This window comes from Hoplias malabaricus, chromosome 2 (genome assembly GCF_029633855.1).
Source record: "Hoplias malabaricus isolate fHopMal1 chromosome 2, fHopMal1.hap1, whole genome shotgun sequence".
Taxonomy (NCBI): Eukaryota; Metazoa; Chordata; class Actinopteri; order Characiformes; family Erythrinidae; genus Hoplias; species Hoplias malabaricus.
Genome location: NC_089801.1, coordinates 5,116,342 through 5,141,497, shown reverse-complemented (window position 1 = coordinate 5,141,497; position 25,156 = coordinate 5,116,342). Strand labels below are relative to the sequence as shown.

The following is a 25,156-nucleotide window of genomic DNA, read 5'->3' as shown; positions in this document are numbered from 1 at the left end:
TCCAGTCGCCCCTCTGTAATCTGTGAGAGTGAGACCCCAGGTCTAAAGGCTATCACAACAAACATTAAAATCAATTTCACAAAGACTGCATTGTATTTAAAGATCCGTCAAATCACAGAACCATCACAGAACTGGCCTCGGTTCACCATCCACACGCTCAATCGGCACCGGCACCGGCACCGCGCACCCTTCAATAATATCACATACAGAGTGGGCGTGCATTCCAGTGTGACACCAGCCACACACTAAGACACAATAACACTGTAAATCAGCATGAAACAGTCATTTAGAACTCACTTGGTGCACACACACACATGCTAACGTCCCTCAGAGCCAGCAGGCTAACTCAATTTAGCCTGATTAATGTTTATAAGCGGGCTGATTGGCTGGCTAGGCCCATCACGCTGATGAGGGCATTATCATTCCTCCCACCACTGAGATATGAATTATATTTACTGCAGCTTTCTCCAATTAAACTGTGTAGAATTGATTTAGCCCACGGAACGAGGGACCATCTCTCTATTCTCCTCCAGCCACAAGCAGGAGATTCGCAGAAATACGACTGAAACACGGTCTAATAATTCAATAGATTGCTTATTTAATGAAATAGAAAAATAGGATGTCCTCCTCTGAGGAGAAACAAATAACGGTGTTGTTTAGAAGACGGACGTGTCGAGCCAAAGCCCCGCGCTGATCAAGAGTTTCGGAGACTGAAGACATTTTAAGAGCCGTAATCAACAAGGTAATTTAGCCCTAAACGTAGAGAGCTGGACCCAGCTGGTCGCTCACTTCCGGCTCCTTCCGCACTTTTCCGAGCGAGAGAAAAGCCGAGATTTTTTATGACAGGTGCCGTAGCTTTCCTGACCTTATGCTCCGAGATAAAGAAGAAAAAAAATCCAATGTACCTCTGAAAAATTCATCCCAATCTCAAAGATCACCTTTGAAAAGTGATTCATCTCTCACGGGAAAAACGTCCAGCTACTTTTCCACGGATGAATCAGTCAGAAACTAGGAAAGCTGATACAATCAATAATACATTTGACAAAACTAGCCACAGTACCACACAACTAACTGCACCTCCCGACCAAGAAAGAGTCACACGGTTTAATATTCCACACACATTCTCCACTCTCTCAGCTCCACTGACCGCACTGGAGCACTCTGTAGTTCTACAATTACACACTGACGTGGTGGTGGTGTGTTAGTGTGTGTTGTGCTGGTGTAGAGTGGATCAGACACAGCAGTGCTGCTGGAGTTTTTAAACTCCCTCAGTGTCTGGACTGAGAACGGTCCACCGACCAAAAAACATCCAGCCGACAGCGTCCTGTGTCACTGATGAAGGACTAGAGGACGAGCGACACACACTGTGCAGCGACAGATGAGCTACTGTCTCTGACTCTACATCTACAAGGTGGACCAACAAGGGAGGAGTGTCTCACAGAGTGGACAGAGAGTGGACACAGGGTTTAAAAACTCCAGCAGCACTGCTGTGTCTGATCCACTGGGGAAAGGGGCTAACAAAGCACACAGAGCAACAGATGGACCACAGTCTGTAACTGTAGAACTACAGAGCGACTGGTGTGGTAACTGAAGCTGAGAGAATGGACAATGAGTGTAGAATAATGGTGAGTGAGACCCAAACAGAACCTGAACAAGGGTTTGATTAAGAAAAAAAAATCACACATTTATTTACGGTGTGCAGCTAGAGGCCAGATTTTGTCAGAGATTTGCAAGCAGTAAAATGTCAGACCGTCTGGAGTCTGTCCCTCTTAATGAACCAGAAAGACAGAGCCTGTTTTTTCCATCACTGTAATGTGTGAACATGACAAGACTGTGGACCCAACACCTCTCTCCCTCCAAAAATAACAAGGTCTTTCTCTGTCCTTCTCTCGCTTTCAGCAGGAGGAACGTCTCCAAAAGCAACAGCAGCTTCCTCCTCGGCCTGTTGTCTCTTCAGGACTCGTCATTACAGAGGAAATAAAGAGGCTTTTAGTGGAAGAGGAGGAGGAGGAGGATCAGGGTTTGTTTTCCACTCCAGGGAACCTCATTATATCCACGAGTCCTTGGACAAGACTCCTAACACAATAAAAACCCGCCTCTGCAATGTCATTAGAACTGTTAGTCTACTAAAGGCTGTAAATGTTTATGGAGAAAGAGGAGGAGGAGGATAATGAGGAGACTGAGGAAGAGAAAACAAAAGAGATGGAGGATGAAGAATAAGAGGATTAAAAGGAGGATGAGGAGGATGAGGAGGAGAAAGATGAAGGGAAATGTGGAAGAGGAGGAGGAGAAAGGAGGGCCAGAGAGGAGATATGAGGAGGAGGAGGAGGAGGAGGAGGAGGAGGAAGAGGAGGAGATAAAGATGGAGGAGTAGGAGGAGATAGGGGAGCTAGAGAGGAGGATGAGGGAGAGGAGGAAGAGGAGGAGATAGAGATGGAGGAGTAGGAGGAGATAGGGGAGCTAGAGAGGAGGATGAGGGAGAGGAGGAAGAGGAGGAGATAGAGATGGAGGAGTAGGAGGAGATAGAGGTGGAGGAGTAGGAGGAGATAGAGTTTGAGAGGTAGGAGATGATAGGAGAGCTGGAGAGGAGGATGAGGAGGAGCAGGAGAAAGAGGAGGAGGAGTAGGAGGAGATATAGGTGAAGGAGTAGGAGGAGATAGGGGAGCTGGAGAGGAGGATGAGGAGGAGCAGGTGAAAGAGGAGGAGGAGGAGGAAATAAAGGTGGAGGAGTAGGAGGAGATAGAGATAGAGGAGTAGGAGGAGATAGAGGTGGAGGAGTAGGAGAAGGTAGGGGAGCTGGAGAGGAGGATGAGGAGGAGCAGGAGATAGAGAAGGAGGAGTAGGAGGAGATAGGGGAGCTGGAGAGGAGGATGAGGAAGAGCAGGAGATAAGACGAGGAGTAGTTGGAGATAGAGGTGGAGGAGTAGGAGAAGATAGGGGAGCTGGAGAGGAGGATGAGGAGGAGCAGGTGAAAGAGGAGGAGGAGGAGGAAATAAAGGTGGAGGAGTAGGAGGAGATAGAGATAGAGGAGTAGGAGGAGATAGAGGTGGAGGAGTAGGAGAAGGTAGGGGAGCTGGAGAGGAGGATGAGGAGGAGCAGGAGATAGAGAAGGAGGAGTAGGAGGAGATAGGGGAGCTGGAGAGGAGGATGAGGAAGAGCAGGAGATAGAGGATGAGGAGTAGGAGGAGATAGAAGTGAAGGAGTAGGAGGAGATAGAAGTGGAGGAGTAGGAGGAGATAGGGGAGCTGGAGAGGAGGATGAGGAGGAGCAGGTGAAAGAGGAGGAGGAGGAGGAAATAAAGGTGGAGGAGTAGGAGGAGATAGAGATAGAGGAGTAGGAGGAGATAGAGGTGGAGGAGTAGGAGAAGATAGGGGAGCTGGAGAGAAGGATGAGGAGGAGCAGGTGAAAGAGGAGGAGGAGGAAATAAAGGTGGAGGAGTAGGAGGAGATAGAGATAGAGGAGTAGTTGGAGATAGAGGTGGAGGAGTAGGAGAAGATAGGGGAGCTGGAGAGGAGGATGAGGAGGAGCAGGAGATAGAGAAGGAGGAGTAGGAGGAGATAGGGGAGCTGGAGAGGAGGATGAGGAAGAGCAGGAGATAGAGGACGAGGAGTAGGAGGAGATAGAAGTGAAGGAGTAGGAGGAGATAGAAGTGGAGGAGTAGGAGGAGATAGTGGAGTTGGAGAGGAGGATGAGGGAGAGGAGGAGATAGAGGTGGAGGAGTGGAAGGACAAGGAGATAGAGGAGGAGAAGGTGAGGATGAAAGTGAAGAGGAGGAAGAGGAAGATAACGAGGTAGGGATTTATGAAAGAAGGAGGGAGGGTTGATCTCAGACGGGACATAGACGCCTTAATATCACGCATAATCAATTAGCATAATTACCCAATTCAGAAATCAGAGTTCAGCTGGTTGGGGCCCGATTCGCTGCAATTTCGCATTAATGTTTTCCGTAATTATTTCCTCTGAGAAACAAGAGCAACAAACCCACAAAGCGCCGCCACTTCATGAATTTATGACTGCTCAACCTGAACGCTGATTATTTTCCCTCGACGATATTAAAACGCCGTCTATTATTCGCTCTCTGAAACAATACCAATCTGATGAATCCCAATTAACCCCCAGCCAGCGCTGCTGATGAATACATTATCTCTTATAAAGCAACAGGGCTCTGCTTGGGAACAGGCCAGAAATCAGGGGCTTGTTGATTGATTGATTGATTGAGAAAACGAAGAATAATTAACTGATTAATCAATGGATCGCTGGAAAATCAATGGAGCTAAACCACTCAGGTAAGTGTTTGAATATGTGAATGATATTAATCTGAATAGTATAGTAATATATAATAGTTAATATTCAAAATTCAAACACGCCTCAGCGATTCAGCTCCGTAAACCTCCACCCGACCGAGCGACGGATCGATCAGTGACCGTCGCCGGTTCCACTGACCTTCACCATCACACTGATGAGCACACAGGGGACGGTCAGCAGCGCCATGTTCTCAGTGAACCAGGAGAACCACAGCGGCCCGTTCCTGACCCCGGCCGCTCGCAGAACCTCCTTCAGACGCAGCTCCTTCTCCAGAACCAGGCCCTTGATGATCTGACACACAGAGTAACTGAAGGACAGCACCAGGAACATGGGCAGGATGGTGGAGATTGACGACATGAAGCTGTTAGGGGGCATCAGAGGGGTTACGAAAGCAGTGGCCCACACACACACACACACACACTGCCTGTGTAGTGGATGGCTGGAAGTCTAATTCAGGTGAGAAGTGTATCATCATGGAGTTTTAGAAGCTGACGGACCCCTGAATGAGGAGAGAAAGCCCCCCCTGAGCAGGAGTGTGTGTTCTGTTCATAAGAGCAGGCAACAAGAAAAGCTCTGGTTGTTATGTGCTGCTTTTATTATTTTTATTTTATTTTATTTTATTTTGTAGCCCTTTAATAATACATAATAAAAGTCCAGCACTCAGCGCTCTTGGCTTGGCTCATGTTTGTTGTAGCAGTTCATTTATAAAATGTGTGTGTGGGACCAAGAAAGCTGTAGCGCTGCATACATACAGCAAAGATGCCAAATAGTGATCTACACACTTTCGGATTAGAACCAGTCCAGAGCCTCTTTAATCAGTTCTGATTTTTGCTCAGTTGGGATTTGGTTCATTTTGATGGTTGACGTTTGTAAAATACGTGACCTGTACCTGTCTGTAATGTTCATTCATTCATTCATTATCTGTAACCCTTATCCAGTTCAGAGCCTACCTGGAATCATTGGGTGCAAGGTGGGAATACACCCTGGAGGGGGCGCCAGTCTTTCACAGGACAACACACACACACACACACTCACACCTCCGGACACTTTTGAGTCGCCAGTCCACCTACCAACGTGTGTTTTTGGACTGTGCGAGGAAACCTGAGCACCCGGAGGAAACCCACGCAGACACAGGGAGAACACACCACACTCCTCACAGACAGTCACCCGGAGGAAACCCACGCAGACACAGAGAGAACACACCACACTCCTCACAGACAGTCACCCGGAGGAAACCCACGCAGACACAGGGAGAACACACCACACTCCTCACAGACAGTCACCCAGAGGAAACCTACACAGACACAGAGAGAACACACCACACTCCTCACAGACAGTTACCTGGGGGAAACCCACACAGAAACAGAGAGAACACACCACTCTCCTCACAGACGGTCACCCGGAGGACAGAGAGAACACACCACACTCCTCCCAGACGGTCACCCGGAGGAAACCCACGCAGACACAGGGAGAACACACCACACTCCTCCCAGACGGTCACCAGGAGGAAACCCACACAGACACAGAGAGAACACACCACACTCCTCACAGACGGTCACCCGGAGGAAACCCACACAGACACAGAGAGAACACACCACACTCCTCACAGACAGTTACCTGGGGGAAACCCACACAGAAACAGAGAGAACACACCACTCTCCTCACAGACGGTCACCCGGAGGACAGAGAGTACACACCACACTCCTCCCAGACGGTCACCCGGAGGAAACCCACGCAGACACAGGGAGAACACACCACACTCCTCCCAGACGGTCACCAGGAGGAAACCCACACAGACACAGAGAGAACACACCACACTCCTCACAGACGGTCACCCGGAGGAAACCCACACAGACACAGGGAGAACACACCACACTCCTCACAGATGGTCACCCGGAGTAAACCCACGCAGACACAGGGAGAACACACCACACTCCTCACAGACAGTCACCTGGAGGAAACCCACGCAGACACAGAGAGAACTCACCACACTCCTCACAGACAGTCACCCGGAGGAAACCCACACAGACACAGGGAGAACACACCACACTCCTCACAGACGGTCACCCGGAGGAAACCCACGCAGACACAGGGAGAACACACCACACTCCTCACAGACCGTCACCCGGAGGAAACCCACACAGACACAGAGAGAACACACCACACTCCTCACAGATAAACACAGTTATCTCACAGTAAAAGCACAGTTCAGAGTGAAACACTATACTGTGTGAATGTTAAATGCAAACACCTTTAAAGGCCGATGAGTAACAGAGCGTATGAGGTGGGCTCCTATGTATCTAATCTATTTATTCCTTGTTATTCATGTGACGACTGCTGCTTTTTATATAACCTTCACTGCCTCTCTCTCTCTGTCTTTCTTTTCCAAACACACACACACTCAGCCCGGATCCCCAGTGGCTCATATCTAACTCTCCGTCATGTATGATGTATGGTCTGATGTTGTTATGATACAATAACAGTAGATTAAACGGCCTTCATAAGGCCACTGAAATGTCATGTCAATATCTGCACTGTATCCTCTATAACAAAGTGCTGTCTCTGCTCAATTAGCTGCCTGCGCAAATATATCACACACACACACACACACACACTGCCTGACAACCCATGGATGTTACCAGTGCTTACTCTTCAAAAATAAAGGATAGTGCCCTGGGACATGGGGCTTTGTCCAATCAGCTGAGAGAAACACACATCAACCTCGAGGAAGAAAACGAGGTCTGGACCCAACCCACATCCCGAGGTCCTCTTCTGTAAACACAGACTTTGTTTATTAACAGAAACATCGTTCCTGGGATAATCTCATGTTTAATATATCATCGCTGTCCAGTGAAAACCCTGTATCTCAGTGTTTGTGAGTGTTCAGTTACTGCATCATTTGAACACAGCAGCTGTCCTTCACTCTGTGTGAATATTTAATGAAGAATGAACCAATAGAAATGATTTTTTTTACATTGACTTCCACTGAAAGTTAAGAAGGTTTTCTCCTGTAAAGTTACTATTTTGGAGACAGATACATGTTTTTTGAGACAGCGACGGCGTCTGTAAAATACTAATATTGTTTTAATCAATCTGTTTTTTTGTGGAATTGTTGATCTTCTCATAAACTTTTAAAGTTCCTCTTGTTCCTAATCCTCATCTGGATCAGCTCCTGGGCTCCCCCTACAGGTGCAGAGTGTAATTAACATTTACAGCACTGTCCTGAAATCAGAGGGCGGGGGGAGGGGTGATTTTCTACCGTCCTCTATAAGTTACATAGTGCAGTTTCTGCAGTGCTAAGCCCTGAGTAGAAATAACAGAGGCTCTGTTCTCCCTGCTACAGCTCAGTGGAGCATCACAATGATTCTGAAGCTGTAATTTTAAGGTAAAACCACTACCTCGTGTTGCTTTAAAAGTTATTGTTTACAGAAGAATACTTTCTGGCCGCTTCAGAGGCTTCAAGCGAATGAGCCTCACTTTCTCTGCGCTTTTCTCTATTTCTCCGGCTAACGACTGGATGAGTGTAATCAGGAAGACTTCTTTCACTCACAGAGAGAGAGAGAGTGAGAGAGAGAAAGAGAGAGAGAGAGAGATTTCGAGGTTTGGTTCTTAAGGACGAGTAAACAGTTAAATATCTCCTCCTCCATTCTTCAATCTCCCCCTCTTTCTCCACACCTTTATTTCAACCCTCTCTTCTTTCACACTCTTCCTCCACTCTTCCTCTTTCCCTACCCTCCCTCTTACTGCTCTTTTTCCCCTTTCCTCCCTTTGTCTTTCTCTCTCCAGCCTCTTTGTCCTCCTTCACTTTATTTATCTTTCATTCTATATCCATCTCTCTTTCTCTCTCTCTCTCTCTCTCTCTCTCTGTATAATTTATGAATGGAGGGGCTGTTTTGGAGAGTTAATAATTGATGCCGATCCTGCTGTGTCCATTGGGACGAGTGGAGAAAATGGCTGAGGGAGCAGGAGGATTGTTGGGTTTTATGCCCTCTATTCATCTCCTTTGATCCCTCTCTCTCTTCCTCTCTCTCTCTCTCTCTCTCTCTCTCTCTCTCTCTCACACACACACACACACACACACAGGATCAAGGTGACTGTTGTTTTGCAGTGTCCAGTAAATGAAGTGGGCTGAACGAACACAGAGAGAAGGGAGAGATTTGTTCTTCATTACCTGTCTATCCAGCACTCGCTTTTCTTTGCCCTCTCTCTCTCTCTCTCTACCCCTCTCTCTCTCTCCCCCACACACATACTCTTTCTCTCTCTACCCCTCTCCCCCCTCTCTCTCCGTTTCCCCCGACTCCCCCCCACACTCTCTCTCTCTCTCTCTCTCTCTCTACCCTTCTCTGTCTGTCTGCCCCCCCCCCTCTCTCTCTCTCTCTCCCTCCCTCCCTCTCTCTCTCTCTCTCTCTCTCTCTCTACCCTTCTCTGTCTGTCTGTCCCCCCCCCTCTCTCTCTCTCTCTCTCTCCCTCCCTCCCTCTCTCTCTCTATCTCTCTCTCTCTCCCCCCCCCCTCTCTCTCTCTCTCTCTGGGGATGTAGTGTTCTGAAAATACTCCAAAAGGAAAGAAACAGCTGAGATTATTCATCTCAAACAGCTGAGTAAAGCTGACAGTGACAGAGAAGCTACACTCAGACTCACTGTCATTTGAGTGGAACTGCAGGAAATTATCATTTAAAATATACCACAAATATACCTCTGCGTATTAAAACTCTGATGTGCACACAGTCAGGGCTCCAACTCTCTGTGGAAGGAAAGAGTTAAAATTAGAATTTACAAAATGTGAAAATGTTAAAGAGGACCCCCCCCCCCTTCCCCACACACACACACACACACACACCCTTCTTTTTTCATGAGGGAACAAACTTCTGGGTTTTTTTGGTCCAAACAAGACACGCTTTAGTTTAGTGCACTTTTGAGTATTATTTATTAATTACGCATTTAAAGCAACACTAGGTCGTATTTTTAGCTTAAAATTACAGCTGCAAAATCATTGTGAGGCTCCACTGAGCTGTGACAGGGAGAAGAGGGCCTCTGTGGTTGTTACTCTGGGCTCAGCACTGCAGAAACTGCACTATGGCCTTAAACAATAAATATTTTTATATAATCATTAACTTCATATTTAAGAAATGAGTATGTAACAAAGGCAAAATAATGTGTGGTGGAATAAGGACCTGACGCTTATTGGTGATCGTTCAGGGTAAAGAATCCAAGCACACACACACACACACACACAAACACACACACACACACACACACACACACACACACACACAAAACAGAAGCCATCACAAAGCAGCTTTACAAAGATCTGGGTCCAACACTCCTATGATGAAGCCAGGGTCAGGGGAAACTCCCTCAGCGCATGAAATAAACCTTGGAAGGAGCCTAGACCCATAAGGAACCCGTCTTCTTCGGGTCGACACCGGAGACCACAGCACAGCACAGAACATAACACAAAACGTCAACTGATAGAGATAATGAGTTATTGGAAATGTGACTTAGTGATAAACTTTGCACTCAGACCGGTCATCACAAAGTGCTTCGAGAGGCTCGTCATGAGGCACATCAAAACCTTACTTCCCCCCACACTGGACCCTCTACAGTTCGCGTATCGTCCTAACCGTTCAACGGACGATGCCATATCCACCACGCTGCACCTGGCACTCACCCTCCTGGACAAGAAAGACACATATGCCCGAATGCTGTTCATAGACTTCAGCTCAGCATTCAACACCATCATTCCTCAGCATCTGATCGGGAAGCTGAATATACTGGGCCTCAACACTTCTCTCTGCAACTGGATCCTGGACTTCCTGACTGGGAGACCTCAGTCAGTCTGGATCGGTAGGAACACCTCCAGCACCATCACACTGAACACTGGAGCCCCCCAGGGCTGCGTGCTCAGTCCACTGCTGTTCACATTGCTGACCCATGACTGTGCAGCGATGCACAGCTCAAATCATATCATCAAGTTTGCTGATGACATGACTGTGGTGGGTCTCATCAGTAAGAACGACGAGTCAGCATACAGAGAGGAGGTGCAGCGGCTAACTGACTGGTGTGAAGTCAACAACCTGTCTCTGAACGTGGACAAAACCAAAGAGATGGTGGTAGACTTCAGAAAAACAAGGGGTGAGCACTCGCCGCTGAACATCGACAACTCTGCTGTGGAGATCGTCAGGAATACCAAATTCCTTGGTGTTCACCTAGCGGATGATCTCACATGGTCCACTAACACCAGTAACATCAAAAAGAAAGCCCAGCAACGCCTCTACTTCCTGTGAAGGCTGAAGAAGGCTCATCTCCCCCATCCAATTCTCACCACTTTCTACATCGAGTCATCGAGAGCATCATGACCAGCTGCATCACTGTCTGGTTTGGAAACTGCACTGGGGCAGATCGCAAGTTCCTCCAGCGGATCGTGAGGACAGCTGAGAAGATTATCGGTGTGTCTCTTCCCTCCTTCACAGACATCTACACCACTCGCTACACCCGCAAAGCACTCAGCATTGTGGGAGATCAAACACACCCTTCACACACACTCTTCAACCTACTGCCGTCTGGAAAAAGGTAACAGCTTCTTCCCACATGCTATCAGACTCCTGAACACCTAGAGACTGAGACTGGACTGAAGAAGCACACACACACACACACAAACACTGGTCTGTTGGACTGTAAATGAGTGTACTGTTTTCACATATCCGGTTTACATCATGTTTACATCCAGTTACCGTTTACAGCACAAATACACTTATTTTTACACTTATTTATTATACCGTACTTATGGTTTTGTATTGTCTTGTATTGCATTGTATTGCATTGTACTGTAGGGACATTGTTTTGTATTTTCTTAGCCATATCTTTTGCACTTTAATGTGTATGCACTGTTTTATGTTGCACTAGATTTGTACTAGTTGCACTTTAATGTTGTTTATTGTTTTGTGTTCTATGTCCTTTGCACTTTAATGCGTGTGCACTGTTTCATGTTGCACTAGCTTTACACTAGTCACACTTTAATGTTGTGTATTGTCTTATGTAGCACCTTGGTCCTGGAGGAACGCTATTTCGTTTCACTGTGTACTGTAAACACTGTATACTGCTGAAATGACAATAAACTTCTTGAACTTGAACTTAGTGATGAAGATGTGTGTGTGTGTGTGGTTGTGGGGGCGGGGCACGTGGGGGCGGGGCATGTGGACAGCATGGTGCTGTAGGTGAGGTAAGACCAAGATCCTGTACAGGACGCACAGGGGCTGGATCAGGACAGGGACAGGACATACTGAATATTTTTCACCAGCCACCACTGGTCAAACGGCTCAATGCTAAGAATCCTAAGCTTGTTGCAGGCAGAAAAAAAATTGCTTTCCGACTTCCACTCCCACTTTCCCATTCTCTAGTTCGTTTCACTTTGTTAGGAAGTCCCTGGCTGTGTGTAAAAGCATGTGAAGTCACACTTAGCCATAAGCGCTTTAGCCAGAAATGTCAAGAAACTGGGCACAGCGTGCTTTGGAAGAGCAAAGAAAAAAAAAGTTTCCCTTGTGATGAGCAGAGAATCTGAACAAAATTCAATCAAGGGCTTTTCAGACACGAACCTTGCAGGTGAACAAAAGCAGAATTAGCGCTGTCGTCAAGCAGCTGGTTGCTAAGCATCCTTTGCTTGCTGTTAGCTGGCAACAAGAACTTGCGGAGTGGTATGTTATTTCTTTTATGGTTGAAATCACAGTTAATGAATGGTTGGAGGTTTTCTAGCCCATTTCTTTTGGTTAAAAACATTTCAGCTGTGTGTCATCTGGTAAAAACACACATTAATTAGCCAAAAAACATCTGAATGTTGGTAGCAAACATGCTTTTTAGAGTCTCCTGCCGCATGAGTAGAGAACATGAGAATAATTCAGTTCTGAAGTTTTTATACATGAACCCCGGAGGTGTAAAAAACAGAATTAGCGCCACGGCTAAGCAGAGTTTCACTTCTGTTTCTGGTTCCCCACTGGCAGGAGACCTGGACCATCCTGGCGTGCCCATACTGAACTGGAACATATGGGCGGAGCTAGAAGCAGCGCTGATCACTGATTGGTTAAATTCAATCATCTCTCAGCTCACACAAAAACAAGCGTCATTTTACAACGCCATTCTTGTTAAACTGGACACAGGCTTGAGTCACTAATAATGCAAACCAGTACAGATAGCTCTGATTGGCTGCTGCTGAAGGACACACCCCTTATGTATGTACGGTCAAAGGTCCAGAGTTCGAAGGGATGTCCGACTGGTTTCTCAGCATGGAACGACGGGGCTCCAGCGTTCCTCTGAACACAGAAAATATGAAATCGAACCTGAAGTTCCTCCGGTTCTGTGTACATTAGGACCTCATGGGAAATCACACGAGCAAAACATAGCCTCCAGACGCTCCTTCAAGTTTCACGGTTCTGTTATGTGATGGTAAATGGGCACAGGTTCTGGAAGAGGGTGTGGACAGCTCTGGATACGGATTAGTAACAGAACGGTGCCGGCTCTCACTGCCCAGTGGAACATGGCCAGTAATTTAGCTAAAAATGTCAGGAAACTGGTAAAAAACTTGACTTCTTCGAGAGAGTAAATGAAACTTAACATTTCTGCCCGATGAATGGGCCGAAACCAATTAGATTCTGCTCCATTCTGTTCCAGTTTGAGGCGGCTTTGTTCTCTGACATCACCGAGGGGCTCGTGACAGCTGTGGCTGAGACCACCAGAAATGAGGTATGGGGCAAATTAGTCTCGATTCATTTGGATCCAGTACAATTTTGCTGTGGAATTGAGCGACACGAATCCATTTGCTTGCATGCTACATGCATAATTAGAGACAGCTCGGTTCTGGGCAGAGGATTCTACCTTGGACTTGGTCTCTGCATGCACTGGGTTCAGCAGAAGAAAATGACCAACCTTAACCAGGCTTCATTCTTTTTTATTTTATTAGATTTAATACATTTTCTCATGTACGCATTTAAATTGAACATATCCAAAAAGAAGAAACACATGTCTGGGTCTTAACGAAACCCCACGAGCCCCACAGCAGTGTTCTCCCCCTGTGTAAACAGCCCCTGTTCAGAACGCCCGCTTTCAGCACCTGTTCCTTTAAATGATAACGAGCCGCTCGCTGTTCACCCCGACCCCGAGCGCACAGCAGTGAGGAGCGAGGAGCAGAAGCTCTGGTTTTTAGCCGTTTTCACTCTGTTCTCTTTCTTCTCCGTTTTTACTCAGTGCTCTTATTTCTCCGCACTCGTTGTGTCTGTTTTGCTACATTTAACCTTTTCTTTTTCTCTTCTCAAATAAATGTCGGTCCAGTGCTGTGATTGGACAGATTCAGATGAGGGGGCGGGGCAATTCTAAAGTTTCTTCACTTGACGTCAGAAGTGGAGCAGAATCAGAACAGCTTGTTTTACCCAGATATTCCTCCTGGGATGAAACACTACTTATATCTGACACGTCATGGCTAAACTACTGAAGGCTAAACAGATGGTAATGTCAGACCATTTCAAATTCAAAGTGTGGGGATATTTTCTTACTGTATTTTACATTAATTGTGAATTTCTAAGTTGAATTGATTATAAAAACCCCACTTCAAATCCAGAACTTTCTTTTGTTTGTGTTTTAAAGCAGATATTCAATAACCCTTCTGGAGAAGAGAATGTAATGAAGCACAGAACAGGACTTTAAGACCCCTGCTGGACCTTTGAAAAGACATTTCCACTGTCTGGACCTTTAGTGAATAACAATACATCTGTACTGGACTTTATTTCCTGACAGTGTATGTCTCAGTATGTGTCTATATACTTCAATACGTTCCCAAAAAATCTGCTTTAAGACCTTTGCATGAACTGTACTCCATAACAGACCACCTCAGATCACCTCAGACTACATCAGACCAGCTCAGACCACCTCAGATTACAGAGGACCATCTCAGACCACCTCATATCACCTCAGACTAAATCAGACAACCTCAGACTACATCAGACCAACTCAGACCACCTCAGAACACCTCAGACCAAATCAGAACAGCTCAGATCACCTCAGACTACATTAGACCAGCTCAGACCAGCTCAGACAACCTCAGACCAGCTCAGATCACCTCAAATCAACTCAGACTACATCAGATCACCTCAGACTACATCAGATTACCTCAGACCAAATAAGACCAGCTCAGACCACCTCAGACCAGCTCAGACCACCTCAGACTACATCAGACCAACTCAGACCACCTTAGACCATATCAGGCCAACTCAGACCACATCAGACCACCTCAGACCAGCTCAGACTACATCAGACCAGCTCAGACCACCTCAGGTCACCTCAGATTACATCAGACCAGCTCAGACCAGCTCAGACCAACTCAGACCAGCTCAGAGCAACTCAGACCAACTCAGACCACCTCAGACCACATCAGACCACATCAGACCAGCTCAGACCAGCTCAGACCAAATCAGACCAGCTCAGACCAACTCAGACTACATCAGACCACCTCAGACCAGCTCAGATCACCTCAGACCAACTCCGACCAGCTCAGACCACCTCGGACCACCTCAGATCACCTCAGACCACCTCACATCAGCCCAGACCACCTCTGACCACCTCAGACAAACTCTGACCAGCTCAGACCAACTCAGAACACCTCAGACCAAATCAGACCAGCTCAGACCACCTCAGACTACATCAGACCAGCTCAGACCAACTCAGATCACCTCAGACCAACTCCGACCACCTTGGACCAACTCCGACCACCTTGGACCAGCTCAGACCAACTCAGATCACCTCAGACAAGCTCAGACCACCTCACACCAGCTCAGACCACCTCAGATCACCTCTGACTATCTCAGACCACCTCTGACCACATCAGAACCACCTCAGCAAGGGTCTGTGTCTAAATCTTTTTCTAGAAGTCAGAGCTGGGGCACAGAGGCATCGTGTGTGATCTATAAAACATGAATCCAGCCTCAGCGTGTTACAGCGTGATCAATAAAGGCATTATTGCCGATGCCAGATGCAATGTGATCCAGCACTAATGTCTTAGTTATGCCTCCCCCGTCCCTGAGACGAGCAGATGGACAAAACCACTGCAGACATAATCAACAACAGACAATGGATCCTTGTTTCTCTTCAGGTGTAAACAGCAGTGGGAGCCTGAATTAGTGTGGCATTTGCCTTCAGAAGGCACGCCACGCCTTGACAAAGCGGCGGTATTGAGCTGCAGCCACGGTGTTTAACGAGAGCCCTGTTTGTCGTCTCTCTCCCAAGGTTTTACAGTCAAAGGCATTTAGCATTAAACTTTAATATTAACTATTGACATTTGTGTAAGGCTCCAGTACACAGTAATAGCAGAGTCGGGGGACTGTAATGGACAACAGAATTAGAGCGAGAAATCCGTCTCCTTACTCAGAGTATGTGTCTAAATGTCTGAACGGAATGGATTTTATTGAGCTGAGAAGTCACAAAACCTTTCATAGCCATCCACAATCACACACTCACACACACCAAGGACACACTCAAAGCCTCGTCAGTCGCAGGCTAGGTTTACGTCAACGTGTTTTTCTGCGTAATCTGGCATTTTGGATAAAAATGACTCCATGGAAAAGACAAAGAACGAATGCAAATAAAGTGTAGAATGGTTTAAATGTTGGAAATCGTTTTCTGAACACATTCCAGTTTTATATAGAAACGAAGGGGCTATCACTGGTTTGATTCCCAGGACTGGAAGGAAAAATGGAGGCAGGGGAGTGAAGAAACAGTGCCTTCTCCTCCCTCAACATCCACAGCTGAGTTACCTTTGATGGCAGGGAACCTAATCCCAAATGCTCCGTGGGCAATGATGTGGCTGCTCCGTCACTCTGTGCATGAGTGTGTGAGAAAGTGTGTGAGAGAGTGTCTGTGTGTGTGTGTTCACTGCAATGAATGGGTGAAATGTGGAGTCTACATTTTTTTGTACTCCGTTTTTGACACCTGCTCGTCCAACAGTCCTCCTCGAAGTCTACTCTCCTAAGAAACATTCACACCAGATGTTGGACCATTTCTGTGAGGACTTGATTGCATTCGGGCAGCTTTTGTGAGGTCATGCAGTGATGCTGGGTGATCAGTCCTCTTTGTCTACTCTCAAATGTACTGTACAGAGCCCCGTCACGTTACAGAACACATCTCCACTCCTTAAAAACGCAGTGCTGAAATAGTTATGTTCTTTTGCTCCTATGGAACCAGTCTTTGGTACAAAATCACTATTATGATTAATCATTCATTCATTCATTATCTGTAACCCTTATCCAGTTCAGGGTCGCGGTGGGTCCAGAGCCTACCTGGAATCATTGGGCGCAAGGCGGGAATACACCCTGGAGGGGGCGCCAGTCCTTCACAGGGCAACACAGACACATACACACACACACATTCACTCACACACTCACACCTACGGACACTTTTGAGTCGCCAATCCACTTACCAACGTGTGTTTTTGGACTGTGGGAGGAAACCGGAGCTCCCGGAGGAAACCCAAACAGACACGGGGAGAACACACCAACTCCTCACAGACAGCCACCCGGAGGAAACCCACACAGACACGGGGAGAACACACCACACTCCTCACAGACAGTCACCCGGAGGAAACCCAAACAGACACAGGGAGAACACACCACACTCCTCACAGACAGTCACCCGGAGGAAACCTACACAGACACAGGGAGAACACACCACACTCCTCACAGACAGTCACCCGGAGGAAACCCACACAGACACAGAGAGAACACACCACACTCCTCACAGACAGTCACCCGGAGGAAACCCACGCGGACACAGGGAGAACACACCACACTCCTCACAGACAATCACCCGGAGGAAACCCACGCGGACACAGAGAGAATACACCACACTCCTCACAGACAGTCACCCGGAGGAAACCCACGCGGACACACAGAGAACACACCACACTCCTCACAGACAGTCACCCGGAGGAAACCCACGCGGACACAGAGAGAACACACCACACTCCTCACAGACAGTCACCAGGAGCGGGCATCGAACCCACAACCTCCAGGCCCCTGGAGCTGTGTGACTGCGACACTACCTGCTGCGCCTATTATGATTAATATGTTATTTAAATTAAGTCACATTTAAAGTACACTGAGTTTGAGTCATGTTTTTTTCACCACTCTTCTAACAGAACTGAAGTAACTGAAGTAGACTGAACTCACACGACTGAATTAAAATGTGCTTAACTTATTGAGAAATAAATTAAAATAATATTTTCTAATACAAAAAAACGACAAAAAAATAATAATGACCGTGTTCACAATAATTAACGTAAAATAACTTAATACACTGAGCACATAAAAAATATATCGCACTCAGTGTGTGGAATGAAGGGACCGAGATTTAATGATAAAACAATACAGGAGGTCCTCGGGTTACGTCAGTTACGATGTTTCATGGTTACGACACATCTCCCATTTACTGTATAAAGCCTTGTTTCGACGTAAGTGGTTTTGCGTCGTAAACGTCGTAACGTGAACTTCGTGTGTGGTGTGCGCGGCGGGGCGGAAGAATACACGGTTACGCGGCTCGGGACCGAGAAGGATAGGTGTTAGGATAGGATAAGTGCTTACAGTATGTTATTTACGTACAGTATGTACGTGTGTTCCGACTTACACCGAAAATCAGTTTACGACATGACGTAGGAACGGATCAACGTCGTAAGTCGAGGACCCCCTGTACTGAACTAATACCAAAAAGAACAACAAAAACTAAACACTAAACAAAGACAAAGAACCTAGAAACTAATAGAGGACTAAGGCAGAGAATAAACACTGAACACGACTAAGCAGGAAACAGATGAAGATACACACAATCAATAATTTAGACAGTGACCGAGGGAAAGAAACACATCAAATGACCGACAAGGCAAAGCCTAAGGAACAGGGCTTAAACAAACATACAGAGAATACAGGAGATACACCTGAGAACAACAGTCACATGACACAAACGACGGTTTGTGACGGTTTGATCAGTTTGACACTGATCGTCTGGACGCCTCCCCACTTTACATTTACCCCTCACTGTGGTGTTTGAAGAATTTCTGACCACGTAAAGGTTTTGAGACAATAAATAATTAATGATAAAGAAGTCGTCGTCGTGAACGCAAAACATCGCGGGTCCCACACCTCAATAAATCAGCACAGTTTAAGTATAATGTCTGTTTTACACCAGGGTTTTCGACGGAGATTATAATGAAGCAGTGTGTGCACAGCCTCTTAAAGTAACCAGGGTGTCTGTAAGCTCTTGGACATGTAGTGAATCTGGACAGAGAGAGACGTGGCTCTCTAACACAGCCGTGTGCACTCACGCGTCATCCATGTAGCAGGGGTAGGGCATCTGCTGGGTGTAAATGCCCACAGTCTGCCGGACGCCGGTGTGTGTTCGGACGATGCCGCGGTCCAGCATGTCCTGCAGGTAAACAAACCCCCCTCTCACATAACGCAGGTCATTGTAGGGGTTATCCCGAGCAGACGGCGTCCAGGACCTGAAAGAAACCAGTGTGAGAGCTTTAGAACATGTTCATGCGCATGTGGAAAGGAATGTTATGTTTGTCTTAGATAAATAAAATTAAAGGAAACGTCTATGATTGTGGGGACCTGCAGTTCTCTCCGGTTTGTTTATGATCAGAAGCTCCACGTCTTTTGAGGTGGAAAGGTGTGTTTGAGGAGATTGGTTGGTGGCTGAAGTGTAACTTGTCTTTTTTATTCACTTTCGCTCTTTTTTTACTTGTTTACTTTCATGCAGTTAACTATCTCCCGAATTTAGAGTCAGTTCCACCTTAAATAATCTGAAACTGCAAAAGTAAGTCAACATTACCCACCTACAGAGCAGGAAAAAAGCAATATCCTCATCTCTTTTCACGATTTTTAATGTTTGCGGTTTCTCTGCCGAGTTAAGGCCTAGCGTACCAGACTGAGACGCTTTGTTTTTTTTACCTATTTACAGTCACTGGGACTTTGTAAACACATTAGAGCGGTTTCCAGCGCAAACCGACTGCAGAGCAGCACATGGAGAAGATTTATCCCAGTAAACAATTAACTGTGGATTCGACGTTGAAATAACGTAATAACTGCTGTCTAATCAACGTTTTCTTAGGGTTGAAAATGAAAGTTGAAAAGACGACTATTAGATGTATTTTGGACGTCCATTGACGTTACTAATTGGTCCCGAAAAAAAATTACTTGTATAAAGCACATTTTGGACGTCCACTGACGTTATCGATTGGTCACCACTTAACTAACTTATTAAGATGGATTTTGGACGTCCACTGACGTTATCGATTGGTCACCACTTAACTAACTTATTAAGATGGATTTTGGACGTCCATTGACGTTTAAAATATGTCCTTGACGTACAGACTACTTTTAGACCTATTTTGAACGGCTGGGGACGTTCCTTGTTTACTGGGCTACCACTATCACAACTGGCATTGATCATGGTGTCCTTACGATCATGTGCAGCTGCTCTAGAGCTCCATTACACTTTTTTGCTTGTCTTTTCTCGGCGTGCAGTCGCATACCCCATTACAGGATGATAATGCATGTCCTGCACACACTTGGAATCACCAAATCCAGATTCAAAGCTCAGTCCTTTAACTCTGGGTTACTTCAGAAGGAACCATGTACAGAACAAAGACTGTGCCACGTAGAACGAGAGGGGGCAGAATAACAAAGAACAGCTGCTTTTGAAATGGAAAAAAGCCCTCGTCAGTTCTCCTTGCTTTCATTTTTTGGGTTGGAGACATTAATAAATATAATACAAGGCTCCCTGTTGCTCCATGCTTTAAAATGGAATCACAGGGAACATAGAACATAGGAGTAGCTCTCACATCAGCGTTGAGTGATATGAGCGCAGAACAATATCACGATGACCTGAACTGTGTACAGTACATTGATAATGTTTAATAAACGATTATTTCGTTTTTGTTTTGCCACATACATCCTTCAAAAGGGCTGTGCTGTAAATACACTCCAGTGGCGTGTAAACCTTGCAGAGCGCTGATTGTCCAGAGAGAGTCGTCACTCTACGCCACGCAACGCAGACGACCAGCACCAACTCTCCATCTGTAAAATCTCCAGCTGCAGCAGAGATCACTTTTGTTTTTATCCGACTCATGACGGCAGCTCGTAAAATGACACTGTGGTCTTTTGAAGAGGTTCAAACGCTCCTCGGATCGGTGACCGAAGAAAGAATCCAGCGAGAGCTGGACGCTGCAACAAGGAAGGAACAAACTCTACTGATCTGTCTGAACTGATGACGGAGCTGTGTTCAGTCCCAAACAACAACAACACGCCGATACACCATGAGTAAACACCGCTTAACGTTACCGCCGCCGTGTAACATTTCAGGGGGGAGCTGTGGGAGTGGAAAATCAACCAGAGACCAGTACTGAAGAGACCAGGCAGTAGAAAAGTTTGAGCAGTGTTTCCAATCAAATCAACAGCCTGCTCGAGTGTAAACATTAGACTCGTACCTGTCTTTGATCTTGTCTGATCTCTCTGTGTCCTCGATGTCCATGCGAATCTTGTATCTGACCAGTGAGGGGCTGCTGGGGTCCAGGTCAGTGAAGACCACTCCAGCCCAGAACCGCTCCTTGTCCAACAGCTTCAGAGCTCTGTCCACCAGCAACAACTCACTGGAGACTCCCTCAAACTTATCCAGATCAAAACACTGCAGCACACGCACACACGCACACACACAAACACACACACGGCACTCAAATGTAAAACATATAAGTTACAACAGACTGAGGATTAAAAGAAACAGGGTCATCAGTAGTGGAGAGGGGTCATGTTCAGGTACGGACAAAGAAAATAACACTAGAATGATGGACAGAGTCCCACAGTCCAAACACACATATGTTGGTAGGTGGAGTGACTGGGTGAGTGTGTGAGTGACTGGGTGAGTGTGTGAAATTGTCCGCAGGTGTGAGTGTGTGAGTGTATGGGTGAGTGTGTGAGTGACTGGGTGAGTGTGTGAAATTGTCCACAGGTGTGAGTGTGTGAGTGTATGGGTGAGTGTGAGAGTGACTGGGTGAGTGTGTGACACAGTCCACAGGTGTGAGTGTGTGTGTGTGTGACTGGGTGAGTGTGCGACACAGTCCACAGGTGTGAGTGTGGGACTGTGTGAATGACTGGGTGAGTGTGTGAAATTGTCAGCAGGTGTGAGTGTGTGAGTGACTGGGTGAGTGTGTGACACAGTCCACAGGTGTGAGTGTGTGAGTGACTGTCTGAGTGTGTGACTGTGTGAGTGACTGTGTGAGTGTGTGACTGTGTGAGTGACTGGGTGAGTGTGTGAGTGACTGGGTGAGTGTGTGAAATTGTTCGCAGGTGTGAGTGTGAGTGTGACTGCGTGAGTGTGTGAGTGTGTGTGTGACTGGGTGAGTGTGTGACACAGTCCACAGGTGTGAGTGTGAGTGTGACTGCGTGAGTGTGTGTGTGACTGGGTGAGTGTGTGACACAGTCCACAGGTGTGAGTGTGAGTGTGACTGCGTGAGTGTGTGAGTGTGTGTGTGACTGGGTGAGTGTGTGAAATTGTTCGCAGGTGTGAGTGTGAGTGTGACTGCGTGAGTGTGTGTGTGACTGGGTGAGTGTGTGACACAGTCCACAGGTGTGAGTGTGTGTGTGACTGCGTGAGTGTGTGTGTGACTGGGTGAGTGTGTGACACAGTCCACAGGTGTGAGTGTGAGTGTGACTGCGTGAGTGTGTGTGTGACTGGGTGAGTGTGTGACACAGTCCACAGGTGTGAGTGTGAGTGTGACTGCGTGAGTGTGTGAGTGTGTGTGTGACTGGGTGAGTGTGTGACACAGTCCACAGGTGTGAGTGTGAGTGTGACTGCGTGAGTGTGTGAGTGTGTGTGTGACTGGGTGAGTGTGTGACACAGTCCACAGGTGTGAGTGTGAGTGTGACTGCGTGAGTGTGTGAGTGACTGGGTGAGTGTGTGACACAGTCCACAGGTGTGAGTGTGACTGCGTGAGTGTGTGAGTGTGTGAGTGACTGGGTGAGTGTGTGACACAGTCCACAGGTGTGAGTGTGAGTGTGACTGCGTGAGTGTGTGAGTGTGTGAGTGACTGGGTGAGTGTGTGACACAGTCCACAGGTGTGAGTGTGACTGCGTGAGTGTGTGAGTGTGTGTGTGACTGGGTGAGTGTGTGACACAGTCCACAGGTGTGAGTGTGAGTGTGACTGCGTGAGTGTGTGAGTGACTGGGTGAGTGTGTGACACAGTCCACAGGTGTGAGTGTGAGTGTGACTGCGTGAGTGTGTGAGTGTGTGAGTGACTGGGTGAGTGTGTGAAATTGTCCGCAGGTGTGAGTGTGAGTGTGACTGCGTGAGTGTGTGAGTGTGTGAGTGACTGGGTGAGTGTGTGACACAGTCCACAGGTGTGAGTGTGAAACTGAGGTTGGGGGCCTACTCTATGAAGTATAAACTTTTTTTTTCCTCCCCATAATTATTGTCTGCTACTTGTTGGTGTTATAAAAGACTGACCGCCCCTTTAAAGTCGAGTGATGCCTGTGATTTGAAGCCTACAGTAAAGCGCTGAGGAGAAACAGAGCGCAGGAGGCAGAAGGAGGAGGAGCGGTGTGATGGGCAGGAAAGACAAGCCGAGCTGAGAGCACATGTTCAGAAATGGACAGAGAGAATAACAGAGTGGATGGATGGATGGTTGGATGGACAGATGGATGGATGGAGAGGGGAACAGATGAATGGACGGAGGAGTGTTGCTGTGATTTGTGGGTCCGTGGTCCAGTCTCATCTGTTTGCACCTTGGCCTCTCTGGACTTTAATGAGCCGTCACGACTGACAGCCCAGCAGCTGCGGAGTGTGGAATGAATATCAGACTGGAGACACACACACACACACACACACACACGGTGGACTAACACAAGGCCCTACAACAGCATGCACTCCAATTTGCTACCTCACTGCTCAGGGCTGCCTTTGACTTGTGTGTGAACCGTGTTGGCTACGGATTGGAGCTGTACCTGAGCTCTATTGGAGTTGTATTGGAGCTGTACTTGAGTTTTTACAGAGCAGTATCAGAGCTATATCTGAGAAATACTGAAGCTCTGTTAGAGCTGTATGAAAGTTGTATCTGAGCTATATCTGAGATAATTTGGAGTCCTATTAGAGCTGTATCTGAGCTATATCTGAGAAATACTGGAGCTCTGATGGAGCTGTATTAGAATTATATCTGAGCTGTATCTGAGACAATTTGGAGCTCTACTAGAGCTGTATCTGAGTTGTATCAAAGCTGTATCTGAGCTATATATGAGACATATTGGAGATGTATTTGAGCTATATCTGAGGTGTATCAGAGAAGTATCTGAGATATATTGGAGCTCTACTAGAGCTGTATCGGAGCTACATCTGAGATATATTTGAGCTCTGTTGGAGTTGTATCAGAGCAGTATCTGAGATATATTGGAGCTGTATCGGAGCTACATCTGAGATATATTGGAGCTCTGTTAGACCTGTATCAGAGCTACATCTGAGCTATTTTTGAGCTCTGTTGGAGTTGTATTGGAGCTATATCTGAGATATACTGGAGCTCTATTAGAGCTGTTTTGGAGCTACATCTGAGATATATTTCAGTTCTGTTGGAGTTATATGAGAGTTGTATCTGAGATATATTGACATTGCACAGGAGCATTAGAGTTGGAGTTGGAGCTGTATTGGAGATTCCCCGGCGCTGTACTGAAGTTGAGTGTGATATATGAATACATGAGGTCAGGGCTAGCTTTGTAAGTATGGGTTGAGTGTATAAGGGTGTGAATTATTTTTTTACATCTGTAAACAGCCTTGTAGCTGGAGATCAGTCGGTGTGATCCAGTGAGTACTTTAGAATTCACTTTGATACTTCGAACTTTGTTAATTCTCCTCATATCTAACGTCAGATGTGGGTTTATTTTAATTACTAGAGTTTAAAGGCTTTTGTCTGTTCCTCTATTAACTGTGTTTTGATGTGTGTTTTATCTGTGTTTACTTTTCCTTGTATTTTATTGAAATATTCTTCTGTGAAGTGATGTACAGCCTTGGTTTCCGTGCGTCCTGCATCAATAAACATTACTTGCTTTTCTGGATTTTCCTGGTGCATTTTCTTATTTCCTGCACTTTTTTGCAGTCGATTAAAACAGGAACTTGAAATCACAACAACAGCGAAAACAACTTGTTCAACAGAGGCTCATTTCCCTCGACCTGATGCACGGATAAAGCAGCAGAATAATAAAACTGGAGCTTCCTGACCACTATCAACTAGCGTTTAATTAGTTTATTTTAAAAAACGGCTTTCCTTCTGTTTGTTTTCTCCGTCAAATTGTTTCCGATTCAGTTTCGTGTGAATGTGTTTCTTACTCTGTGGCCAGCACCTTCAACCAATTAAAGAATTATTATATATTTATGTTTCTGTGTGTGGTGTCTCCATTATATGAAAACATCTTAATATATATGACATACGTCTTGTTCATTCATTCTTCTACATCTTTATTTTTCAGTGGAACACAGTTCTGTTTCTTAATGAAGCGTCTGTGACCTGCTTTGGTCCAAACTCCACGAGCCCCACAGCAGTGTTCTTCCCCCTGTGTAAACAGCCCCTGTTCAGAACGCACCTGTTCCTTTAAATGATAACGAGCCGCTCGCTGTTCACCCCGACCCCGAGCGCACAGCAGTGAGGAGCGAGGAGCAGAAGCTCTGGTTTTTAGCCGTTTTCACTCTGTTCTCTTTCTTCTCCGTTTTGACTCAGTGCTCTTATTTCTCCGCGCTCGTTGTGTCTGTTTTGCTGAGTTTAACCTCGTCTTTCCGCTCTCACATA

At 46.5% G+C, this 25,156-nt stretch overlaps 1 protein-coding gene across 1 annotated transcript in view; it reads right to left on the bottom strand.

The window, feature by feature from the left end:
* The window catches only part of LOC136673744 (phospholipid-transporting ATPase ABCA1), a 184,525-nt gene that overhangs the window by 110,018 nt on the left and 49,351 nt on the right, over positions 1-25,156 (bottom strand). The window contains 5 exon segments of the mRNA XM_066649438.1: positions 147-261; positions 2,301-3,845; positions 4,444-4,666; positions 18,656-18,832; positions 20,822-21,018. Coding sequence (XP_066505535.1) covers positions 147-261; positions 2,301-3,845; positions 4,444-4,666; positions 18,656-18,832; positions 20,822-21,018 — 2,257 coding nt within the window.